Source organism: Cibotium barometz, chromosome 21 (genome assembly GCF_041138505.1).
Source record: "Cibotium barometz isolate CiBa-2024 chromosome 21, ASM4113850v1, whole genome shotgun sequence".
Classification (NCBI taxonomy): Eukaryota; Viridiplantae; Streptophyta; class Polypodiopsida; order Cyatheales; family Cibotiaceae; genus Cibotium; species Cibotium barometz.
This window is the reverse complement of record NC_141066.1, coordinates 17,346,811-17,370,602: the sequence shown is the minus strand read 5'-3', so window position 1 is coordinate 17,370,602 and position 23,792 is coordinate 17,346,811. Positions and strand designations below refer to the sequence as shown.

Sequence of the window (23,792 nt, the reverse complement as noted above, 5' to 3'; positions counted from 1 at the left end):
ATATAGATTTTGAATCTTACAATAGTGATCTTGATGAAAGGGAATGGCACCGTTTACTTGCTTGCTTGCTACCTATGAATCTATGTGAGGAGTGGGAAATAAAAAATTTTCTTTTATTATTTTTTACTAATTACATGTTAGCGAAAAGCATGAAAGCATGAAATGACAAAAAAAACAATGAATGTACGCATAATGAACGATACTTAAGAAAAGCATGAAAGCAATAAAACATAAAAAACAATGCGGGAGAAACCTCAACCGCTCAATGGTTTTTTTTCTTATCCTAACCTTATCCACTCACACTAGGATCGCACACCCGAACTCAACTTAATCACTCAATGGTTTTGCAACCAAAAGAGGAAATAGTGGTGGTTTCCACACACTCTCAACCGGATTTGAGTCTTCTCCCCAACAGGCAGCGGCGCCAATGGAGAGACGGAAAACTCTCTCACTTGTAGCAAGAGTAGCATGATCCACGTATAGCTCAATCCAATGGGATTTGCATCCCTTTCGGAGCTAGGGATTCAACCCGTACCGGTGCACAAAAGCTTATCCATTTGATGGAGAGAATGCTTAGAATACTACTACCATTGACATAGACTAAACACACACTCAAGCTCAATCTTGCTATTGCTCACTCACTCATCATCCCACTCATTCATGCATCCAAACAAGAAGAAAGCTAAGCTATTGCATACACAAGATCAAAGCATTCTTCATTCTCAAACACTCATTTCCCTAGCATGCACACAAACCTTGAAGCTATCAACAAGAAACATGCTGGGGAGAGAGAAGAGCTTGCACCTCTATGGGAAAAGAGGGAGAGCTAGTCTCAAGAGAGCTAGCCCAATGTGTCCATAAGTTCTCAAATGAGCCACTTTTTATACAAAAACTCTAAAACTCCCAAAAGTTCCCATGTGGGATTATTGTCAAGCCCACTCCCACACTCATCTACAACTTGGAACTCTTTACAAGAGCCCTAAATAAGAATGTCTCTTGTTTTTCTGCTTGCATCTTTTTGTTGCATCCTTGCATTGATCTCCACTCGTCACGCAACAATATGCAGCACACATGACAGCCTCAAGCCAAAACGCATGTGGCAAAGCTTGGCTCTTGACCATACATCGAGCCATCTCCATAAGTGACCTGTTTTTCCTCTCAGCAATACCATTTTGCTGAGGGTATACGGCACTGTACATTGGTGTTTTATCCCACGACTAGCCAGAAATGCATCAAACTCTTTAGACATGTACTCCCCCCCTCGATCAGAAGAACGGAGGGTGCCCACATTACAATTGGATACATTTTCAACCATAAGCAAAAACTGTTTGAAGCACAAAAACACTTCGGACTTTGCCTTCAGTGGATATACCCATGTATGCCTTGAGTAATCATCAATGAAAGTCACGAAGTACAAGTGTTTACCAAATGATGGAGTTTGCATAGGCCCACATACATCACTATGTACAAGTTGCAATTTGCGAGTGGCCCGCACATAACCATCCTTTGGAAACGCAGAACGCTGCATTTTGCCCAAAATACAGCCTTCACAAACATGTTTCAATGGTGCCTCAAGAGGGGGCAATGAAGCAACCATATCAAATTTCTGCAAACGCAGCAAACTTCAGATGACCAAAACGAGCATGCCATAGTTTTGCATCTGAAACTGCCTTTTCATCAGAAACTGCATTTGCTTAATCTTCCACACACTTGTCATAAGAATTGAGCCTATACAGCCCACGAAACAAGGTGCCAGATGCAATAATCGTATCACCAGAAGTCAAATCATGAACAGTACATCTGTCATCCACAAATTTGACTACAAGTCCAAGTCTAGCAAGCGTAGAGACAGACAATAGATTCTTCTTTATCCCTCGCACATACAAAGTATCTGAAAGTGTGAAAGCGCTGCCATTTGCAGCAGTAAAGCATAATTTTACCAACACCCCTTCACTGGGTAAGAAGCATTATTGGCACATGTGACAGTATTCCCATTAGAGACAGCCTCAAGACAAGTGAACATATCACGATGTGAGGCAATGTGCTTTGTAGCACCACTGTCAAAATACCATACATTAGAGTCAACAGAAACTGCCAAACATACATCATGTACAGATGGGTCATACTGGCAATACACGCTAAACGCCCATTCTGTATCCTGCACAACATTTGCAGAATCTACATTTGTAGAAGCATCCACTATTGTGGCTGCATTTGACTCTTTCTTCTTTGCCTCTTTAGCCTTTAGCTTAGGGCAATTCTTAATGACATGATCATTTGCCTTACAATAGTTGCATCTGGTCTTTTTCTTGCCTTTATCAAGAGCCTTCTCAGACTTATTGTTGCTACCTGTGGAAGGACAAGAAGTTGTAGACCTACTAATAGGAGAAGAAACAGTGGAAGGGGCTGCCTTACCACTTCTTCTCTGCTGTTGGGCAGCAATAAATGCTTGATCAACTGCACGCTGCCTGGCCCTGTTTTGCCTGGACTGCGCTTCTTGCAAGAGCTTGTTGACTAAAGTATCATACTTGACAGCATCAAGTCTGTCCTTAGTAAGAAGTTTCCACGTGGAAGCAAAAGTCTGATATGTCTCAGGTAAAGCATCAAGAACAGTCTGCACAAGAGAATGATCAGGAATAATCTCACCTGCAGAAATCAACATTTCTTTGAGATCTTTAATCTCAGCAAGAAAAACATTCATATCATCATCTTCCTGCATAATCTTCAATTCTAGCTCTTTACGCGGGTAAGAGATTTTTACCTCGTTACGACCTGCATACAAACCAGCTAGAATATCCCAAGCCTGTTTTGTTGTTTTAGCTGAACGAATATGTGGGGTGATGTTACGTTTGACAAAAAGTGCAATCAAGGCATGAGCCTGCGCATCTTTACCATCCCAACGAACTTGTTCAGCAGTGGGTAAAACAGTAGCAACAATAGAGCTGCTAGAACCTGCAACATCCTCAACAGATCCTACATCCACAGAACCTGGATGTACATCCATACCCTGCACAATGTTCCACACTCCTTTTGCAACCAAAACATGCTGCATCATGTATGCCCAAAGTGGGTAGTTGTTGTCTCCATCCAGTTTGTCTTCAGCAAACAACATGCGAAATACATCATTGCTGTTATCAGCCATGGCCACTGACTAAAACTGATGCAAAAGCTGCCTGTAATGAAGCAGACTGAGCAGAAAAAAACTCGTGCTATGTAGCACGGTCCACAATAGAATACGTATGCCTCTTTTGTAGAAAACTGCACTGTCGAAATTTCTGCAGAAAATGACGAAAACACGTGCAGAACTTGCAATGCAAAAACGGAGCCCGAAACGATCTCAGATGCGATTTCTGAGAATAGAGACTTGCAAACGCTCGTGAAAGCTCACCTCAATCGGAGAACGTGAGTTGAAGGATGCTGGCGGTGTAGCCCTGGAAGCCGATGCCTGCTTTGATACCAATTGTTGGAATTAGGGTTGCAGGAAAGCAAACAAAGCTTGGAGAAGAAGCAAGAATGCACACAACACACCATGTATTAGATTGTGTCAAATGTACAAAAGATAAGTTAGCCCTAGAAGGATGGGCGTATATACAAGCCGGGAAAAAAACCTCCTAAAGAGGAAAAAAGTATCCCGGCGGTCCTAAGTGTGTTCACACACATCACTGCCTATATATATATGGCAACATAACAAACACGAAGGTGGAGCATTGAGCAAACAAAGGAATAGTAGGCATGGTCATCTTTCTACATAAGCTTGTGAAGGCACGAATGGCCTTCACCAATATGTCAAAATGGAAAACGTGAATAACATCAAATTATATTCGACAAATACATTTGCTGAGATTGTGGAACAGTTCTTTTTGCTAGGCTCAAAGATCTTCAATGTGTAAAGGTATTCTTTTTGCTGAGATTGCAAAATAATTATTCACAAAGCTCGAAGATCTTCAAGGTTCAAAGATCTTGTAGAGAAATTGCGATCATTGCATTGCATAAGAGTTAGAAAATAATCGTTCTCCTTTAGGGTTTTTTTCGTGGCTCCATTTGGAAAAAATCTGGTTGAAAGTTTTACTGGTCTAGAAATTGACAACTATGAATTTAGTTCAAAAATCGATTTACTTGCAAAATTTTGAACGATTTATGACAAGATGTTTATAAATGAGCTTCAAGCCTTTCAGTTTTTGACTCCTATTTCTCAAGTAGCACTCAAAATCATTTCAACTCAAAATAAAACACATCTCATAGCTCAAAATTCATTTTCAAACATAAAAAATGAACAAGGCTTCAATTTTGTAAATTTACATGAACTACCCACCTTGACTCCATTTAATCCTCAAGCCCACTTCTTAAAGCAATAATATCACTACATGGCTGAGGATAGATCCATATGGGGTTGAAGCCTTTAAAGGGCATCGAAGCCCTTAAAATCTCCTAACAAAGACTCGTTGCAAAAGAAAGCCACTATTTCTAAATTTCTCTAAATTTTATAGTTAATTTTTGAAGGTCAAGCTAGTATACGGCCTTCAAATTGAGTGTTAAGATAGGCCTTCAAATTGCAACCCTTCCTTCTAGGTTTGTCTTATTTGACACCTAGTGGGACACATGAACCACACATTTTTTGGGGGTAGCCTTTTCTAGTACACACACTTGCACCCTGCACGTTTTTTATGTTACCACGGTTGAAGGTTTTCTCCAAGAGCGGCAACCCAAAAGATGGTATCGCTAAAGACAAGCAATGAAGGGTGCTTGTGATATATCCATGGCATACATAGTTGCATGGGAACGGTGTTTTCATGATGAAAATGCCATTGCAACGTTTATAAGAGAGACCCCTCCCATTTCCACATTCACAATGTTAGAAGGGACTCATTACCTAAGAACATTCACAAATGTTTTGAAAAGTTTTTGGGCCGTTTTCAAAGCCTTGACATTAGGTAATTTTTTAAAGCTTTTTATTTCTCAACACTAAAGCAACGTGGGTTTGATAACATAAATGGAAGCCCTCAACGAGCGCTTTGGTTTTTTCTCTACTGTTCAAAATTGAATCATCTTCTCTATTGTCTAAGGTCCACCCAACTTGTTGATCACCTAGGTATACTCAAGGCTTTATCCTCTTTTCTTCACACACACACACACACATTTGTTGCTCACACAAAAGAGGTAATCATTTGTATCAGGCTTGTAATTAATTTCACCTTTAACTGATTATATTTTGATCTACTTGCTTTACTTGTCTTTTTAAAGTTTTTTTTTCATCAAAGTATAACGTGATTAACAAGGCTTCTATTTTTGGATAGTTGCGTTCTGACAACATAACATATCTTTTGCAAAGGTGACTCCGACATGAATTAGGGGAGGGGACAAAGATTGCAAGGTTTTAAGTCTGAGTCGTTTACAGAATTTAATGAGGATCAGATACTTGAGTGTGATGCATCAAAGACATTTGCAATAGCATTGTAATGAGAATGGTGAAAACTCATATTTGTTCAATTTGGAAGTGAGCTGCTCTTTTCTTTATTTGCTTTTCCTTGGTTTCATGATTGTCAAAAGATACATTTGATTTCGTTGATGCTTATTTATGTGTTTAGTGTGAAGCTTATGTCGTCTCGATATGGTCTCTCATCCATGACATGGTGTATTAATACACATGATTTGTCATATTGTTTTGATGATGTGGCGTATGAATCCGTTTTTATAAATTTGAAAAGCCCTATTAATTTGTTCGGTATTGTGCCGTTTTGAAATCGTTTGGTGGTATTGATAACTATGACATTGGCATACCCACCACACACACTAAGAAAGGTACACTATGAGAGTGTGTGGCCCTGTTGGTAAAAGGATTGGAGTCTCAAAACGTACGTCTTACAGACAATAGAATGCACCTCTCCTATAATTGGCGTGCATCACATCTTAAACTTGATCAGTTACAGTTCCCTGTGTACAACATTTCTTCAGCAGTAGCATAATTGCAAGCTTGAAGCATACCGATGACACTGTTGGCACTTGGCTTGCTGTATATTGACATCATTTTTCCCTCCTTTATTAGATTACAATCATTGATCTAAAGGCCAAATCAGGGCTTTATGCAGCAACTAGAACCCTGGCTGGGTCCTCTTGAGGCTCCAACTCTTCACTTCTTTCTGTATTGGTGGGAAGGAAATCCAATTGGGTGTACCTCTTTCCACTAGTGCTGGAACTTCGGCTTCCAATAAAAACCAAACGGCCCAAGAACCTGAAAAGACGACTGATTGGGTCTTGCAAGCCATCAACCTTGTAGTGACCAAACCTCCAATCCCTCTCAACAAAGGGCCTCTCTGTAGGTGTATCTAGACCCCCTGTGAACACATGCAACATTGACAATGTAAGTTAAAGGAAAGATAAAACTTCACATGAAATTAACAACAAACAAAAAGGCCAGACCTGATTTAGATCCATTAGGGCATTTTTTACCCCTTTTTTGGGGGGGGTGAGAGAGAGAGAGAGAGAGAGAGAGAGAGAGAGAGAGAGAGAGAGAGAGAGGATTAATGTCTACGTGTGTGCATCCATTGCACATGTGCGAGAGAGAGAGAGAGAGAGAGAGAGAGAGATTAACACCTTCGGAAGACCCAACGGGTATATGAGAACAAACAAAGTTACAATATCTGCATGAAAATATTGATACATGGGAAAACTAAAACTGAAAAAGAAACTAGCTACCTATACTATCAATATGTGTCCATGATAAGAGTAGAGCAAGTATTCATGTGCCTAACACAAGGTGCCAGTAGGTGCATTGGGAAGGGAGAGATACATGCCTCATCCAATAATGATGGTACCGTCCTATACTATGAACATGTGTCGATGATAAGAGTAAAACAAGTAACCACATGGCTAACACAATGTGCCATTAGCTACAGTGGGGTGAGAGAGATGCATGCCTCATCCAAAAATGATGGTATCATCCTCCATCATAGAGCACAGAGCTCAGAGGATATCCCCAACGTGTGGTGGGGCTGGAGTATGTCCTGGATCTGCAGCTGACGAGTTGAAGGTCAGAATCCTTGGGGGCTGATGTGTCTAGTCTCAAAAGGGAATGCTATCTCGCAGCATGACCTATCGATGATGACGAAGCTCTTGTAGGTAGGCATCTTTGGTACTCATACTGCATTACCTGTGAAAGAAGGTCCAATCCATCTGGAAAAAGAGAAAGAAATCCCTCACGAATCTCATCTTAGGGTGGGAATCTGAACATTTAGTACTCCTGTGTCTCCACCTTCCCGGTCCATTTACCCTATATGCCGGTTCCTCCCAAGGAATGCCCTCTCCTCTACCAGGTTCAATCCGTAGACCATGGGATGAAACTCTGGGCTTCGAAATAGCGATCCACATGGCGTGTGACATGTGCTTATGAAGGTTTCCAGGGCACACAATGAATTCATCCCTAAAGCTTCACCGGTCCTATCTTCACGATGTGCCTGGCTGCCCAGGCCCGTTAATAAGCAAGAGGATATCCTTCACTTGCACTGGCTCACCTGGAGAGAGGGTTTTAAGGCCCATTTTCATGAAGAGTTGGCTGTTTGACACATTGGTGAGGCCAGTGTGATGTATGGGCCATATGTCTCTAGATACAGGTTGCCCTTCCCATAATGTTGTGTCTACCATAATGAATTGTCTTTGGAAGCAAGTTGCCCTCCTCATAATGTTGTTTCCCATATGTATGTCTTTGGAAGTAGGTTGCCCTTCCCATGAGGTTGTTTGGCATGGCTATAAGTCAATGGATATAGGTTTGCCCTTCCCATCATTGTTTGCTATGGTGGCACATCTTTGGAAGCAAGTTGTTGTTCCCATGGTGTTATTTAAAAAGACCATACCTGCCCTTTCCATCATGTAACTATTTGGACTTCCCTAGCTCTATTCACAAGATGGAACCCTTGCTCGGACGCTAGACACGTGGAAGGAGGCATAGAGATAAGGACCATAAGGTTTGCTCATAAAAAGCACCAATTTTGGTCAAAAAGCAAAGAAAAGCAAAAGGTCAAACTAAGTTGACTGCAAGCCAAGAGCACCACTAGCAAGAGGAGATTGAACCAGACAAAAAAGCAAAAGCTTCTTTCTCAAAAAGCAGCTCTAGGGCCAAAAAGCAAGGCCCTAAAGCCAAAAAAAGCAAAGCACAAGAACTTTTAAATAAAAGTTGGCCTTATTTGAGTAATATTTTATTATTAAAAACAAAAAAGAGGAAAGCAACGTGAAAAAGACTCAAAGCATGGATAGCTTTCTAGCAAAAAACAAGATCCCCTCCTCAGGTATAAAAGAAACAAACCCCTTTCAAAGGATCCAAATACAAGAACGTGGAGGTGTGAAGATCATCATCTTCATCAGCAACATTATCATCTGGGTGCTGCTGTCTGTACTGCCACCTGGCCGCCTGCTACTAGACAAGCGCCGCCATCTTCCACCTCTACACCATCTATCACCAGCGCTGCCGCTTGTCTGCCATCCGTACAGGCCACTGCCGCCTGCGTCTGCCTGGCTGCGTCACCTGAACCGCATGTGTGTGCGCAGCCTATTTTGCGCCAGCTACTGCCTGCTACCGAACATTGCCACCGCCACCAGTTGCAGCCAGCGCTGCTGCTATCTATACGCCGCCACCTGCTGGAAAGCGCCGCCTGCACCTGTTCTGCTGCCGTCACAGCATGATCTGCACTAACTGAAATCAGCTGTACAAGCTGCCCAGTGCCGTACTGCTGTCGCCAACTGGCTATTCTTCTCCGGCCGACTATTGGGCTCTCAGCTCTGACTGCTAATTACCGCGTGGATCATCCATGGTTCATATGCCTCTATTTGGTCCTTGTGGGCTGTTTTCTATTCCGGATTGGGCACTAAACCTACTACTGAACATCAAATACTTCGTCATCTACACGAATCTCCGGTGTACCTTGTTTACAAGCTTGGACTTGGATTTGGATTTGCATTTGGATCTGGTACTAGCCCAATGAGAGATCTTGTGGGTCATCTCCGTGGTGTGCTCAGCATCAGGATCTCGTACCTCAACATCGACTCCGACTTGGGTTTCTACATTGGCATATTTATTTGCTTTCGTATTCATTGATGTATTGATTCTGGCTTGCGAGCCCGTGGATTGTTCCTGAATAAATTCCTGAAAGGGGGCAGGATCTCTTCCCCACTCGGTGTGTGTCCTGTGTTGAGTTCCCTAAACTCTTCTCTCCATCCCTCTCTCCATATTCTCCTCCTATATTTCTATCTCTTGGATACGTGGTGAAATCTGTCACAGCACACCCTGCTGGGCTTACAGTGGTATCAGAGCAAGATTTCTCTTGAGAAATCTTTCTTGGGGTGACAGAGCCATGTCGAGAGTAGAGGGCAACCAAGGGCCTAATGAAAGAAACAACTATGAGGCTAATCCAGGACTTCAGGATGGGAACTAGGATCGTCAATCCTTTACTCATGAGACCGTTGCCATGTTGTCAAAAGAGTACCATGATTTTCAACAATCCAGGCACTTAATCAGGGATGAGGAATTTCTAGCTTGGAGAGCCAAAAGGAAACAAGACAAAACGGGATGAGGAATTTCTAGCTTGGAAAGCCAAAAGGAAACAAGACAAAACAAGGACTCAAATGTTTGAAGATTTCATCAAAGATAGAGCCACTGAAGCCGAAGGAGTTGAAGCTGCCAAAGCCTATCTTCGTACAAAAGGAGTCACCATTACAAAAGGATCTAGAGCTACCACGTCTATTTCCCGTGGAGGAAATAGGGAGGCTATTCCTAGGCCTACTCTCTCGGATGCAACCTCTTCGGGAATCGGGCCTAGCAAGAGAAAGGAAGGTAAAGGAGCCTAAAACAACCGGCAAAATGGACTTCAAACTAGGAGACAGGAGTGTCAAGTTTGATGCTTTCTATGGAAAGAGGGATACACAAAAAGCATTATCTTTTATCAAGCAATTTGATGCCGCTTTTGGAGGAGAGGACTTCACCAAAAAGTCCAAGCTTCCCATCGTTTGCATGCACTTGAAGGATGCCGCCTTGAATTGGTGGGTAAAGGTGGTACAAGAAGGAACCGAGCCAAAGACATGGACCAACTTCAAGGTCGTGTTGTTCAACAAGAAGTTTCTACCCGCAAACTTTGAAATTGATGTGCAAAAAGAGTGGGACGAGGTAAAGCAGAAAGCCGGTGAAAATGTGGCAACTTATCTTAACAACTTTTCAGCTGTTTCATTGAAGTTTACTTCTTATAATCCTATTCCACTGCTAATGGAAATGCTTAAGTTTGTGAATGGACTTCAACCTAAGCTTATGAAAGCAGTGTATATGGCTAGTCCGAAAACTTTGGAGGAAGCTCAAGAAAAATCTTTACAAGCTGAGGCTTTGTACATGCCTTGGATGGAGGGCAAGACAAAGAATGATAACCAAGATCCACCTCAAAAGAAGAAGTTTAAAGACCGATCCCAGTCGAGAACCGAGCTTCAAGAGAAGAAGGATATGAGTGAGGACAAACCTTCACTCTTTCGAAGAAAATTGTCCCTCAAGCAACTTGAGGAATATGCCAAAGAAGGGAAATGTTTTCAATGTGGAAAGAAGGGACACTTGGACAAGCCAAAGCAAGAAGCCAGAGAGATCCAAAGTTCATCAGATGATTGATTTCATACTAGGAAGTTTGTCAAGTGGTTTGCAGTGGCGGCTAGTCCATTGCATGACTTGACTAAGAAAGCCGTGGGATTTCGGTGGACCAAAGCTGAAAAAGAATCCTTCAAAGCATTGAGATTTTATGCTAGCAAAGGACTAGTGTTGATTATTCCGGATTGTCAAAGCCTTTTGTGGTTGAATGTGATGCCTCAAACACATAGTCACAGGCAATGGGCATTTTCAGACTCGGGAATGTTGGGGACGGTAGCATCTTCCCGTTTCCATTCCCGTCCCATGTCACTCTATAGTCTCACAGGGAATGGCCATTCTCAATCTTTTCCGTCCCCGTTCCCCATCCCCATTTTGCATCCCATGTAACTATGACCTCAAGAGATTGCATTGGAGCAGTCTTGAACCAAGAGGGCCATGCTGTGGCCGATGAAAGTCAAAGACTTCAAGAAGCCGAAAAGACGACAAGGTAGCAAATGCATTATCTCAGAGACCCATGAGCCATGCGGTTTCTATGGGTTATCATATGGATTTTACTTTGACGAAAGATCTTCATGCTACCGATGAGGATTTTCAGGATATTTGGAACAGATTACAGAATGGAGATTTGGTGACCTCCTATGTCATCAAGGAGGGTTTCCTTATGATGCAAACCCATTTGTGTAACAAAGCATTTGAGGCCAAAAGTAATGGAAGAGTGCCATGCTCTACCCTTCATGGGGCATAGCAACATCTTGACAACTCAAGCTTCGGAGAGCTATTATTATTGGCCTAGCATGAGAGAGGACATTGAGCTTTATGTTCGAGAATGTTTGGTTTGATCGACAAAAGCCCACAGGATTATTGCAACCCTTGCCGATTCTGAATATTCCATGGGAGAATATTACCATGCCAGGGCCTCCTTTTGAACTCACGGTCACCCATGATTTCTTTGAGGCAACAAGCTCTCACCATCGCAAAGATGGGGTTCCAAGGTCGAGGAGCCCAAATGGTAACATAGCAGCAGATCCCCCTCAGTTATGGGCCATATCCACAAGTTTCTTCGAAGGTCTCCTGTCAGCAGATTCCCTCACCCTGCAAGTGGAGGCAGTGAGGAAGAGAGTCTGGCAGCATACGCAAGAGGTGGTACCCCCAAGCTTCCAGGCCCTTTTGTGCCCCCCTTTCCCTCTCATTGAGTTGCGAGATTCACTTCCAGCCCTTCAGCAGGGCAAGTGTCCAGGCAAGGATGGCTTGCCGGTCACTCTCTTTCTATGTCATTGGGATCTCATGGAAGGCGGTTTCATGGCCGCCTTCAATGAGATCATGGCATCAGGTCACAAGCCGAAGAGACTCTCTGAGGGGCTGATTCACTTGATTCTCAAGAAGGATAGTGACCGTTTGGAGATTCGATAAAGGGGCCCCATCACCCTCCTAGAAAACGCTTACAAAATACTCGCCAAATCCATCAGCCGACGCCAGCAGCCTCATCTCCTCGACCTGATCCATGGCACCCAAACCGGCTTCATCCAAGATAGGAGCCTCCTGGATAACATCTTCACCTTTTGAGAGGTGACAGCAACAGCCAGGCTTCGCACAGAGGACATGGCAGTTCTACTTCTGGAATTTGAGAAGGTCTATGACAGGGTCAATTGGGATTTTCTGGAGGGCACCATGCTCAGGATGGGTTTTCCACCTGGATGGATTAGAGGGTATCCACCCTGTGTTCGACAGCTCACAGTCAGGTTCTCATCTTGGGGGGCAAGGGGGATGGGTTTCAAATTTCCAGATCAGTTAGACAGGGATGCCCTCTCGCCCCCCCTTTGTGGGGGAGGCGATGAGCAGCTCTCTCTCCGGGCAGGAGACAGGACTGAAAGGTCTCTGCCTCCCCATTAGATCCCAAGAGGAGCTTCTTGACTCGGAGTTCGGACATGACACAGCCGCCTACCTCTCACGAGAGGAGGGGAGCCTTCAGAGATTTTCCCTCACCATCAAGACTTTCTGCCTAGCCTAGAGCTCGGATCAACCCAAAACCACACAAATCGCCTGGTTTTTGGGTAGGATCTTCACCCACCCCGGCTTGGCGCCCAGTTGAGTCATTTCAGTGAATCCCCAGGGGCACCCCGATCAGATACCTCAGGTGTCAAGTTGGGATTGACATCTCAGTTGAGGAGCAGCTAGCCCCCCTTCTTCTGAGCATGCGAAAGACGCTTTGTATTGCAGCAGCACCCGCCTCTCCCTCGCCAGCCACATAATCATGGCCAACAATGTGCTCCTAGCCACCATGTGGTACATCACTTCTTGCTGGGCGGTTTCTAAAGCGTGCTTAGGTCACGTGACTGATCTAGAACTTTCTGTGAGCTGGGTCAAACAACCAGTCGGCTCGGGCCAAGGTGGCCTGGAGGGTGATTACTCAGCCTCGAAAACATTGAGGATTGGGCATCATTGACCTAGTTGTGCATAGCAGAGCCCTGCTTGGCAAGTTGATCGTCAGGGGCCTTCTGCCTGGCGGTGAGCCTTGGAAAGCCTTTTTGATTGACCGGATCTCAGCTGAGACCCCCTCACTGGGCGGCCCCTATGACGAATCTTCACGGAGGCCCAATCTCGAGGCCTGAGCAATGCCTTTGAGAACAAATTCGCAGCCACTTCGATGAGAGTTTGGGGCCACCTCTCAAGACAGCCCTTCAGCAGCTCTGTCCGGCCCCAAACAAGGAGAGACTCTGCCAGCCATTGATCTAGAACCGCCTCTTCAGGATGCCCAATTGTCACCATGTGGATGCGCATTCTCACATAGCCTGGGGCCCCCTGAGCTCTGGCCCGGACCAGTCTCTTAGCAAGTGGACTAGTTTCAAGTGGGTTCCTCAAGAGGCTCAGGACAAACGCTTCGTTGAGATCCGAGGCAGAGAGCAGATAATCCTCACCATTGACTTAGCCATCCCCCCAACTGGCAAACCCCCCTCCAGGACCTCTCCCCTCCCCAATGGCTGGGAGCTTTCACGCGCCATGACATCTCTTGGTGGTACTAGGATGAGACGGGGGACCAACTCTCATTTTCTGAGGCTTCCATGAGCACCACAGGCACATCCATCCCCCCCCCCCCCCCCCCCCCCCCCCCCCCCCGGCCCCGCGATGCAGGTAGCCTGAGACAAGTCCTAGAAACTCTGGTTCTAGGAGCACTGACCTTTGACGCAGATTCAGTGGGACCCTGGCAATTGGGAGTGGACAGACCCCTTCGGCCCAGAGAGCCCAATCACCCCCTTTTTTTACTACTCGGCATGGCTAGGCCGCCGGATCTAGATGCATGAGATTCACGGTACTCCCGCTTCAGCAGACCACTGGGCCTCCCAAGATATATCGCCTAGCTTCCTCAGAGACTACTGGAAGTGACTGTGGGACAGCTTTCAACCCTGGAGGAAGGTCACTCTTCCCCCCCCCCTTTCCTTGTATGAGGTAGTTCCCTCTGAGAGCGGCCAGCCAAGGAGGGGACTACCCTTACCAATGTTTTTTCCTCTATTGGAGGTTCTGGTATTCAGCCTATCGGCTGGTTTTTCATAACTAATAGAAGGATCTATTTCCCGGAAAATAAAAGAACACCAATGTGTGCGTGCGCACACACATGTGCACACAGCTCCTCAACCAACCCCACTCCCTACCCCTGTTTGCTAATTTTCAAAGAATTGATATTTACCTGCATACATCAGACCATTGCTGTCCACTGCACGACAGAAAGGTCGTTTCTTTCCCTGTGCTGCAACCATCTGTAGCTCAGCCCAAGACTTGTCCCGTTGCTCTTTAGTTACCTTCCCAGTCTTTGCGACCTACCAAAACCCATTCAGACTACCAAGCTTACACAAGGAACAAGTTTAATTTAATACCCATTTAAAGACATTTGTGCAGGCATTGTAAGCTACACTTTTACCTCAGAGAATAAGTGATAAGAAGGGCGAGGGATTCGTTTCAGATTGTTCTCACGGTCTACTGCTACAAGTCCGAATTTCGGGCCATATCCATCTGCCCATTCCCAGTTATCGGAGGTAGTCCAAAAACAGTAGCCCTGGACTGGAACACCCTGAAAAAGACAAGATTATATTATTTAAGGCAAACAGAAAGCAAGCATGGGGTCACCAGTTACAAAAGGATTCAGGAGTGTTATGAAATGGCCACACCAATCCAACATGAAACCACACCTTATCCATGGCTGCACGAATCGCCAAGAGATGTTCCAGCAGGTAAGGTCGACGAATGTAGTCGGTGCCATCTGAGACACCGTTTTCTGTGATTATGTAAGGGAGGTTGTGCTTTTTATACCGATCATGGAATGCAACCAGGACCCGATACAAGCCGTCGGGATAGACTCCTCGCCCCGATTCACTGTACTCATCATTTTCCACCAGCTTCAGCCCTGGTGCAGACACCACCTCCTGCATTGGAAATAAGAATGTGAGGAGGATTTTCATTACAAACTTGGAAAGCATTACAATATGAGATACCATTCAAGAAACCCATACCTGGCCATAGTAGTTTATGCCTACAAAATCAAGCTTGTGGCAAATATCGTCTATGTATGCAAAGCGAGTCAGCTGGTCACTTAATACCACTGCTGAAATGTCAAAAAGACCAAATGGACGCATGAAAGAGACGTGATGGGAGACGCCAACTTTTGCCCTCCTCTGTCTCTTATCACTGTAAAAGCAAACAGCCCTTGGTCAAACACACATATTGGCTTGTGAGCATCATCAAATACAAAGAGCAACTACTATAGAAAGGAAGAGAATTGGAGCAAGTTGCAGCAATCATCAGCTGATGTTCAGGCTATTAACCTGAGGTTTCTAGCACGAGGGAGCTTGAAAAAAAAAATAGTCCAATCGATTTGCAAATTTGGCTTCACCATCAAATGATCTTACAAAGAAGAAAATGTAAGAAAATGATCTTACATCAAGATCCCATTTGAGATGAGAAATTCTCATCATTTGGACGAAGGTGTTGCATGCTATGGGCAGCCATACAAGATGGAACAACATACGCTTTTTACATGGTAAGCAAGGGAAACCTTATGAAGCAAAACCGGTTATGCGTGATTAAGAACCTTTGCAAGAAATCCATGGATGAATGTCATGCACCACCATATGCAGGACAAAGGAACATTCTTGCTACTACACATGTACTTGAGAATTATTTATTAAAGCTTATGCTCGAAGCTAAATAATGTGCCAAAAGGTTAGATTTGATGGGCATAAAACGCATGGCTTACTTCATCCCTTGCCTATCCCAAACCAACCTTGGAGAAGTATTGCAATGGATTTCATCATGGATTTACCTAGAGCACCTTTTGGGAATAATGCCATATGGACTATTGTTAATAGGCTTAGCAATCAAGCATATTTTAATCCTGTCAAGAAGACCATTAGAGCAAAGCAGATGGCTCAAATTTTCTTAGCACAGGTCTTCAAACATCATGGGATGCCCACAACTATCGTACCCAAGGACAACGAGCCTCTGTTGGGTGCTTTGTTTGACAATATGAGTAGAAATTTGAGTTTCAAAAATTGAGTTTCTTGTCTGGATATCATCCCTAGACAGATGGGCAAAGCGAAATAGAAAATTTAGACGTGCTTGATATGCTGAAATTTCATGTGGCTGATAAAAAATCAGCTTGGGAGAAGTTTTTGCCACTTGTGGAGTTTGCATACAACACAACACATTCATCCACTGGCAAAGCGCCTTTTAAGATTGTCTATGGCCGTGTGGTAGTGCCACCCATCCTTCAAACTAAGGATCAGATTTTTGCAAAGATGAGTATGTCAAGGATCTTGATATTGCATTTGCACAAGTGCAGACAGCCATAGAAAGGTCTCTAGAAAAGCACAAAAGGGCTGTTTACAAGTAGGCTTCAATCTCCATGGAAATAAAGTTGTCCAATGAACAATCATCAAACAAAAACAAAGCCGATTGTTCCTTAAGTTCTCCCCATGCTTTACATAGTTTCCTATGTTTTACAAGTTGTTTGGTATTGCCCTACACATCCAAGATCGTTTCACAACAGCTCTCTCCTCTTGAACGATTTCAGGGCAATTTGTCAATACACGTTCTTCATTTCCACAATTTAAGCTCCTTTACCATAAATAACTTTCGGACATCCTGACGACAAATCATTTACATGCAGATTCCTTCATCAAGGTTCTTGTTGTTGAGTGAGGTCTTTCCCAAGGAAGTGTTGGGTGTTCTTTAGGTATTCTCTCCCCATTCAGCATACAATGCAAACTGTGTCACTTTAAAAACAGTAACAGTAAGCTGGTGTTTCCCATTTGGTGGTTGTAACATGGTTACTCTTGATTTGTATATATTTATATGAGCCAACGGCCATGGGAGATTAATGATGGATGTGGACATAGAGCTAAGGGTCAAGGCCACAAGGGTGGACAACAAAAGGTAGTATGTAATGAGGGCTCAAGTATAAAAGGGAGCTATGACCCTAATGAGTTATCAATCATTCTACTAATCAAGATTACATATCTTCTTGCTTCTTGCAAGATTCCTTCTCCCATATGAGATTTCACATGTCTGTACTCCATGTAAATGAGTGCAAATTTCACTTCTCTACATGTTTCTCTCTTGTAATGGTTTCTGAGCTTGATCTTTGAACTTGATCTAGATTTAGGGTTTTGTGTGAGCAAGCTCTTGATCTTGGCTAGAGTTAGGGTTAGCTATGTTTTCTCTAGGGTAATAGCTAGAGTCAAGACTGGATAGCATGGAAGCTATCATTCTTTCCAACAAAGAACTCTGTGCTCCAAGGCTAGGGTGCTGCAACTATGACATACTCCAAACAATCTATTTGGGCTTGCAGACGCGGTGAGTTCTAGCACTCCAGTGCTCAATGATCTGTTCAGAACCCTGTGCTCCAAGATTGGTCATGATTTTAGCATCACAGATGAGTTCCAGCACTCCAACACTCAACGATCTATTTAGAACACTGATCCAAGATCATTCACGATTTCAACATTGCAGATGATTTCCATCTATTCATCACTCAACGATCTGTTCAAACTTTCAGATCGCAGAAGCAGGTCCTGCACCTTCTCATTCTCCTCTCCACTCCAATGCTGACGAACCCAAACGTTCAACGATTCGTTCGGACGATCACCAGCATCAGACGATTCGTCCGAGCTCTCCACTCGTAGACGATCCAGTGTTCCTTCAATCTGTTCGGACGATCACCAACATCAGACAATTTGTTCAGGCTCTCTAATCACACAGATGATCCAACATTCCAGCGATTCGTTTGGACAATCTGATTCGATGCTCTCCGATCACGGCAATTCAATGTTCCAACGATCCAATTCAAGCTCTCCAATCACAGAAGATCCAACATTCCAACAATCCCAACATCAAACGATCCAAATCGGGCTCTCAAATCGCAAATGATCCACCATTCTGATACCTTGAGACTTAAAAGTTTCGGTAAATGGAAGAGTGGCACATATATTGGTGGATAGTGGTAGCACACATAGCTTTGTGAACCGGAAGTCATTGTACAATCTCAAGTTGCATCCTATGGCTTTGTCTTCTTTGTATATGGTTCAAGTGGCAAATGAAGCAAAGGAGGATTGTACAATGGTTTGCAATGATGTGGATGTCATGCTCTCTAATGAATACACATGCAAAGTTGATTTGCTAGTGTTGGGCATGGGGCCAATAGACATTGTGTTGGTTTGCAATTGGATGTCCACACTTAGGACCAAATAATTACATTCAGTCCCTCTTATATCACAGTTGTCCTCAACTGTGGGTTACAAATATTCCATATGATCGTGGTACCAGCCCCATCTGGTGCTCTTGTGTATCTGGTCTTTTCTCATATATGTTGTGCCTTCTGCTCCTCTGGCAACATCTTTATGCCTTTCTTTGACCAATGTCCTTGTTCTTGATGGTACATGTTCTTCATAGCCTGTCACATGTATTAGATATAATAAATGCATACTCACCTTCTACAAAAACTAGACACAAGCTAGTCAACAAAAACAAGTATGCATCATTCGCGTCTATCATTCGCGTCTACTAGGTATTTCAGGTACTGGCCAGGTAGTCTGGAGCCCAGTGGACTATCACATGCCATAAATCTAAGCATTATCCATACATAAAAAAACAGCACACAAAGTCCAAGAATTTCAAACATGCATCAATATGCAATGCAGAAGTAATGATCCTCATGTTCATGGATTGTCCTGTCTGGTTTCATCGAAACCGTGTTGAGCTATCTAGTTCCCGAGGAAAACCGCTCAAACTATCCTCAAGGCCATCGGGTCACTAGGACCGCCTGAGAAGTCTTCCATAGTCCTTTGCATCTGGTCACATTGACTGCCCAACTATGAGATCCAATACAGTCATATGGACCATCTAGTCGCAATGACTACCCGACTGCAAAATCCAATACAATCATCTGGACCATCTGGTCGCTATGACCGCCCGACTACGAAATCCAATACAGTTATCTGGGCCATCTAGTCGCTATGACCGCCCGACTGCGGAGTCCAAAGTATCTAGCATAGTTGCCGTCCAATGGGTCTTCTGGCAACATTGCCTCCCATATACAAATGTTGCTCCTTGGGCTTTCGGACATCGTTGCCACCCAAACTGCTGGATATCCAATAAAGACCATTAAATAAGCAAGATAATGATCAATTCCATTTCAATATAAATATATACAATGAAGAGGGCTAGATGTACAATCCCTCCCTCTTAAATTTGTCTTGATCACAAGACGTTTCAAGCCTACACTTCAAATACATCTGGACCAACTACTTCCTCATAAGCTCAAAGAATATCTGGGTAGTCCTTGAAGTACTCTCCTGGCATCCATTTCGCATCCATAGGCGAATAGTTCTTAAACTTCAAGAGAAATTTTCTGACCACTTTCCTTCCTCTTTTTCTCACGAAATGGAATACAATCTATTCTGGCTGTAAGATTTCTTCTTCGTTCTTCCACTTCTAGTGGATCCTCCAATACAGGCTCCTCTGGGGATAATCATGTATATGGCTTCAATAAACTAACATGGAAGGCATTATGTATCCTTCAATGATCTGGAAGGTCTAATCGATAACATATATCGTTGATCTTAGTAGTAACCTGAAAAAGTCCATAATATCTGGAGGTAAGCTTAGGTTCCTTGTGCTCCTTAGCTTTAGACTTTCTAAGTCTTCTTTTTCAAATCGCAATAAGACCCGATCCCCTTCTTCAAAAACGGCCTTCCCGTCTATGCTTATCTACAGATTTCTTTTACTTAGCTTGAGATGTCTCAATAGACTGTATCCAAATCTCGAACAAACTCCTCCGCATGGAAGATCTCTTCCTTGGTCTTTAGAATACGCAACAACAATGGTTTGCCATAAATAATCTCAAAAGGAGCTTTGCCTATTGAAGAGTGAACAATGTTGTTGTAGGCAAACTCAACCAATGGCAAGTACTTCTCCCATTGATCCTTTGCTTTGAGAGCTTAACACTTTAGCATATCCAAAATAGTGAGGTTTGCAATCTCACTTTGTCTATCTGTTTGAGGATGATAAGCCGAAGAGAAATTCAGCTTCGTCCCCATGTTGTCAAAAAGTGCTCTCCAAAAGAAATTGGTAGTCCGAGGATCTCTATCCCCTACAATGGATTTGGGTAATCCATGATGCTTGAAAATCTATTGAATAAACAATCTCGCCATATGATCTATGCAAATGGTCTTCTTCACTGGAATGAAGTGGGGCTTGCTTACTGAACCTGTCAATAATAGTCCATATTCCATCATTCTCAAATCTTGACTTTGGCAACCCAAAGATGAGCAATACTTTTCCATGGAATATTGGGTATTGGCAAAGGTTGCAATAATCCTGCAGGTTTTTGTCGATCAAACTTGACCTTCGGACAAACCAAACATTCTCGAACATATTGGTCGATGTCACTTCTCGTGCTAGGCCAATAGAAATAGCTCTCCAAAGCTTGAGTTGTTGTCATGATACCTCTATGTCCCATATAAGGTGGGGCATGGCATTCCTCCATTACTTTTAGTCTCGAGTCTTTGGTCACACATAAATGGGTTTGCATCATAAGAAAACCTTCCTTGATGGCATAAGAGCTCACCAAGTCTCCATTCTGCAACTTGTTCCATATGATTTTGAAATCTTCATTTGTAGCATAAAGATCTTTCATCATAGTGAAGTCCAAATGATATCCCATAGAAACTGCATTGATCATTGGTCTTCAAGACAGAGCATATGCTACTTTATTGTCTTTACCATGGGTATGCATAATCTGAAAATGAAATTGAGCCAAATAACTAGCCCATCTTATATGCTTTTATGATATCTTAGGTTGAGACATAAAATACCTAAGATTTTGATGATCCGTCTTGATAACAAACTCAACACCCATAAGATTGTGCTTCCAAATCTTTAAGGCATGAATGATAGCCATCAATTCTTTCTCGTATGTAGGTGCGGTCTTTTCAGCTCCTTGAAGTCTTCGATTCTCATAAGCCACGACATGGCTCTCTTAGTTCAAGACTGCTCCAATGCTTCAAGACTACTCCAATGCTGAGGCATCACACTCTACCATAAATGGTTTTGATAGAATACTGGTCCTTTGCTAGCATAAAACTTTCGTGCTTCAAAGGATTCTTTGGCCCACTGAAATCCCACGGCTTTCTTTGTCAAATCATGTGGTGGGCTTGCAACCACAACAAACCACTTGATGAACTTCTTGTAGTAAGAGCATAAGCCAAGGAAACTTCGAATTGCATGCACACTAGTCAACTCTGGCCATTCCATAATAGCCTTGACCTTATCTGGGTCCATGCTGACCCCTTCCTTGGACACTATACAGCCCAAGTAGTGAATTTCTCACAAAAAGAACTCACTTACTCTTCTTGCCATTCACATGCAACTTGTACTTCCACAATTCTTGAAATACCATATCCAAGTGCTTTCGATGCTCTTCTTCATTCTTTGAATGCACAATAATGTCATCAAAGAAAATAGCTGCAAACTTTCTATGTGCTCGAAATATTCTTTTCATCATTCGGTTGAAAGTAGCCGGGGCATTGGTAAGACCAAAAGACATCACCAAATACTCATAGAGTCGAAAGGTAGTCCTGAAAGCGGTCTTGTGAATGTCCTCTGGAACAATCCTGACTTGATGGTAACCACTCTTTAAGTCGATTTTGCTAAAGATAGTGGCTCCATCCAATCTCTCTAGGATATCATCAATCCTAGCAATAGGAAACATGTTCTTTACAGTGATCTTGTTAAGAGCCCTATAATCAATACACATATGCCAAGAACCATCCTTTTTCTGAACCAATAAGACTGGGGAGCAAAAAGGTGACGAGCTAGGTCGAATCAAACCCTTTTTCAAAAGCTCGGCCACTTGTTTCATAATCTCCTCTTTTTTATTCCGGCTCACTTGATAAGGAGGTCTGTTAGGAGGTGAGCTTCCTAGCATGATGTCCATCTTATGATCTTCCGGTCTCTTTGGAGGTAGCTCTCCTGGAAGGTATTTGCAAAACAATCTTCATACTTCTTTAGGAAATCCTTCCTTTCATGATCAAGAGTTGAGAGTGAGTCATCACTCTCAGATTCCTTAGGATCTCTTATATATATCAAGTACAAGAAAATAGATTGCTTTATTGCTTTAGGAACTTGTACATGACTAATGAGTGGAATGGAATTCCCCTCAACTCCTGCATCAAAAGTTACATTCTTGTCTTTAAAAGGAAACCTAATCTTGTTTCTATCCCACTGAGTGTCTGTCAAACCTCCGGAGATGCAGGGCAGACTCAGCCATAATGAAGCCTAGCACTAAGGGAAGTAGCAAATAGAAAGAATTAGTATAGCAAATAAGTAGTTGATAGGGCAAATGCACCGCTAAAGCTAGAAAGAATTAGCACAATATCAACTGGTCGCAACTCAGACGAAAACTTCACAATGTGAAATCTGCATGTCCGCTAATGCGGCTGAATTACATACCTAGATGATCATCTTGATGTTGGAGTTCTTTCAGTAATGCATTACTTTGGGGCGGTTTGGCTTCTTGATTTGGCCTATCAGGACATTTTGCAGCCATGTGTCCTTTCTTTCCACATTGGAAACATTTACCTTCTTTGATATACTCCTCAAGTCGCTTGTGGGACAGCTTCTTTTGGTACAATGGGGGTTTATCCTCATTCTTGTTCTTCTTTTCTTGTGCCTCGTTCCTTGCTTGAGATCCTCCTTTGAACCTCTTCTTTTGAGACGAGTCTCGATTCTCATTCTTTGATTTTCCCACCATCCAAGGCATATGTAGAGCTTCGGCTTGCAAGACTTTGTCTTGGGCTTCTTCCAAGGTTTTAGATTCCCCCATATAAACTGCTTGCATAAGCTTTGGTTGCAATCTATTGACAAACTTACGCATTCCATCAATGATGGGATGCGAGTATATGAGGTAAACTTCAATGAGACGGCTGAAAAATTATTAAGATATGTTGCCACACTTTCTCCGGCCTTTTGCTTTACCTCATCCCATTCCTTTTGCACATCTGTCTCAAAGTTAGCAGGAAGGAACTTCTTGTTGAACATGGTTTTGAAGTCAGTCCATGAAGTAGGCTCGGTTCCATCGTGTACCATTTTTAGCCACCAATTCAAGGCGGCAACCTTCAAATGCATACGGACCATGCAGAGTTTGGACTTTTCAGAGAAGTCCTCTCCTCCAAAGGCAACGTCAAACTGTTTGATGAAGGATAGGGTTTTTTGGGTATCCCGCTTTCCATAAAAGGCATCAAACTTTATGCTTTTCTCTCCCGGCTTGAAGTCCACTTTGCCGGTTGAAGGTTCCTTGTCCTCCATGACTGATGGATCGGGTGGCTTTGGGTTCTTCTCCAATGGTAACCCCTTCAACTCATAAGTATGCTTTGGCGGCTTCCACACCTTTAGCATTAGTGGCCTGGTCTTTGATAAGGTCTTCGAACATTTGAGCTCTTTTGTAGTCTTGTTCCTTCTTGGCTCTCCAAGCTAGGAGCTCTTCATCCTAAAGATACTGTCTAAACTTTTGAAAATCTTGGTATTCTACTGATGCCATGGTCTCATGAGAGACAAATAAGCGGCCTTGGATTCCTCCTTGATGCTCTGGGTTGGCTTCGTAGTTGTTCTCTTCTTGAGGTCCTTGGTCTCCCTCAAC

General features: G+C 43.3%; 1 protein-coding gene across 2 annotated transcripts in view; it reads right to left on the bottom strand.

Annotated features, from left to right (window-relative positions):
- Nucleotides 1-5,813: 5,813 nt before the first annotated feature.
- The window catches only part of SFR2 (Glycosyl hydrolase superfamily protein), a 38,452-nt gene continuing 20,473 nt past the window's right edge, over nt 5,814-23,792 (bottom strand). For both annotated transcript variants that reach the window (XM_086815467.1, XM_086815468.1), the window contains 5 exons: nt 15,112-15,286; nt 14,791-15,024; nt 14,523-14,672; nt 14,292-14,421; nt 5,814-6,332 (listed from right to left, as the gene is read on the bottom strand). In XM_086815467.1, coding sequence (XP_086671593.1) covers nt 6,079-6,332; nt 14,292-14,421; nt 14,523-14,672; nt 14,791-15,024; nt 15,112-15,286 — 943 coding nt within the window. In that variant the 3' untranslated portion in view covers nt 5,814-6,078. The remainder of the gene's footprint in view (nt 6,333-14,291; nt 14,422-14,522; nt 14,673-14,790; nt 15,025-15,111; nt 15,287-23,792) is intronic.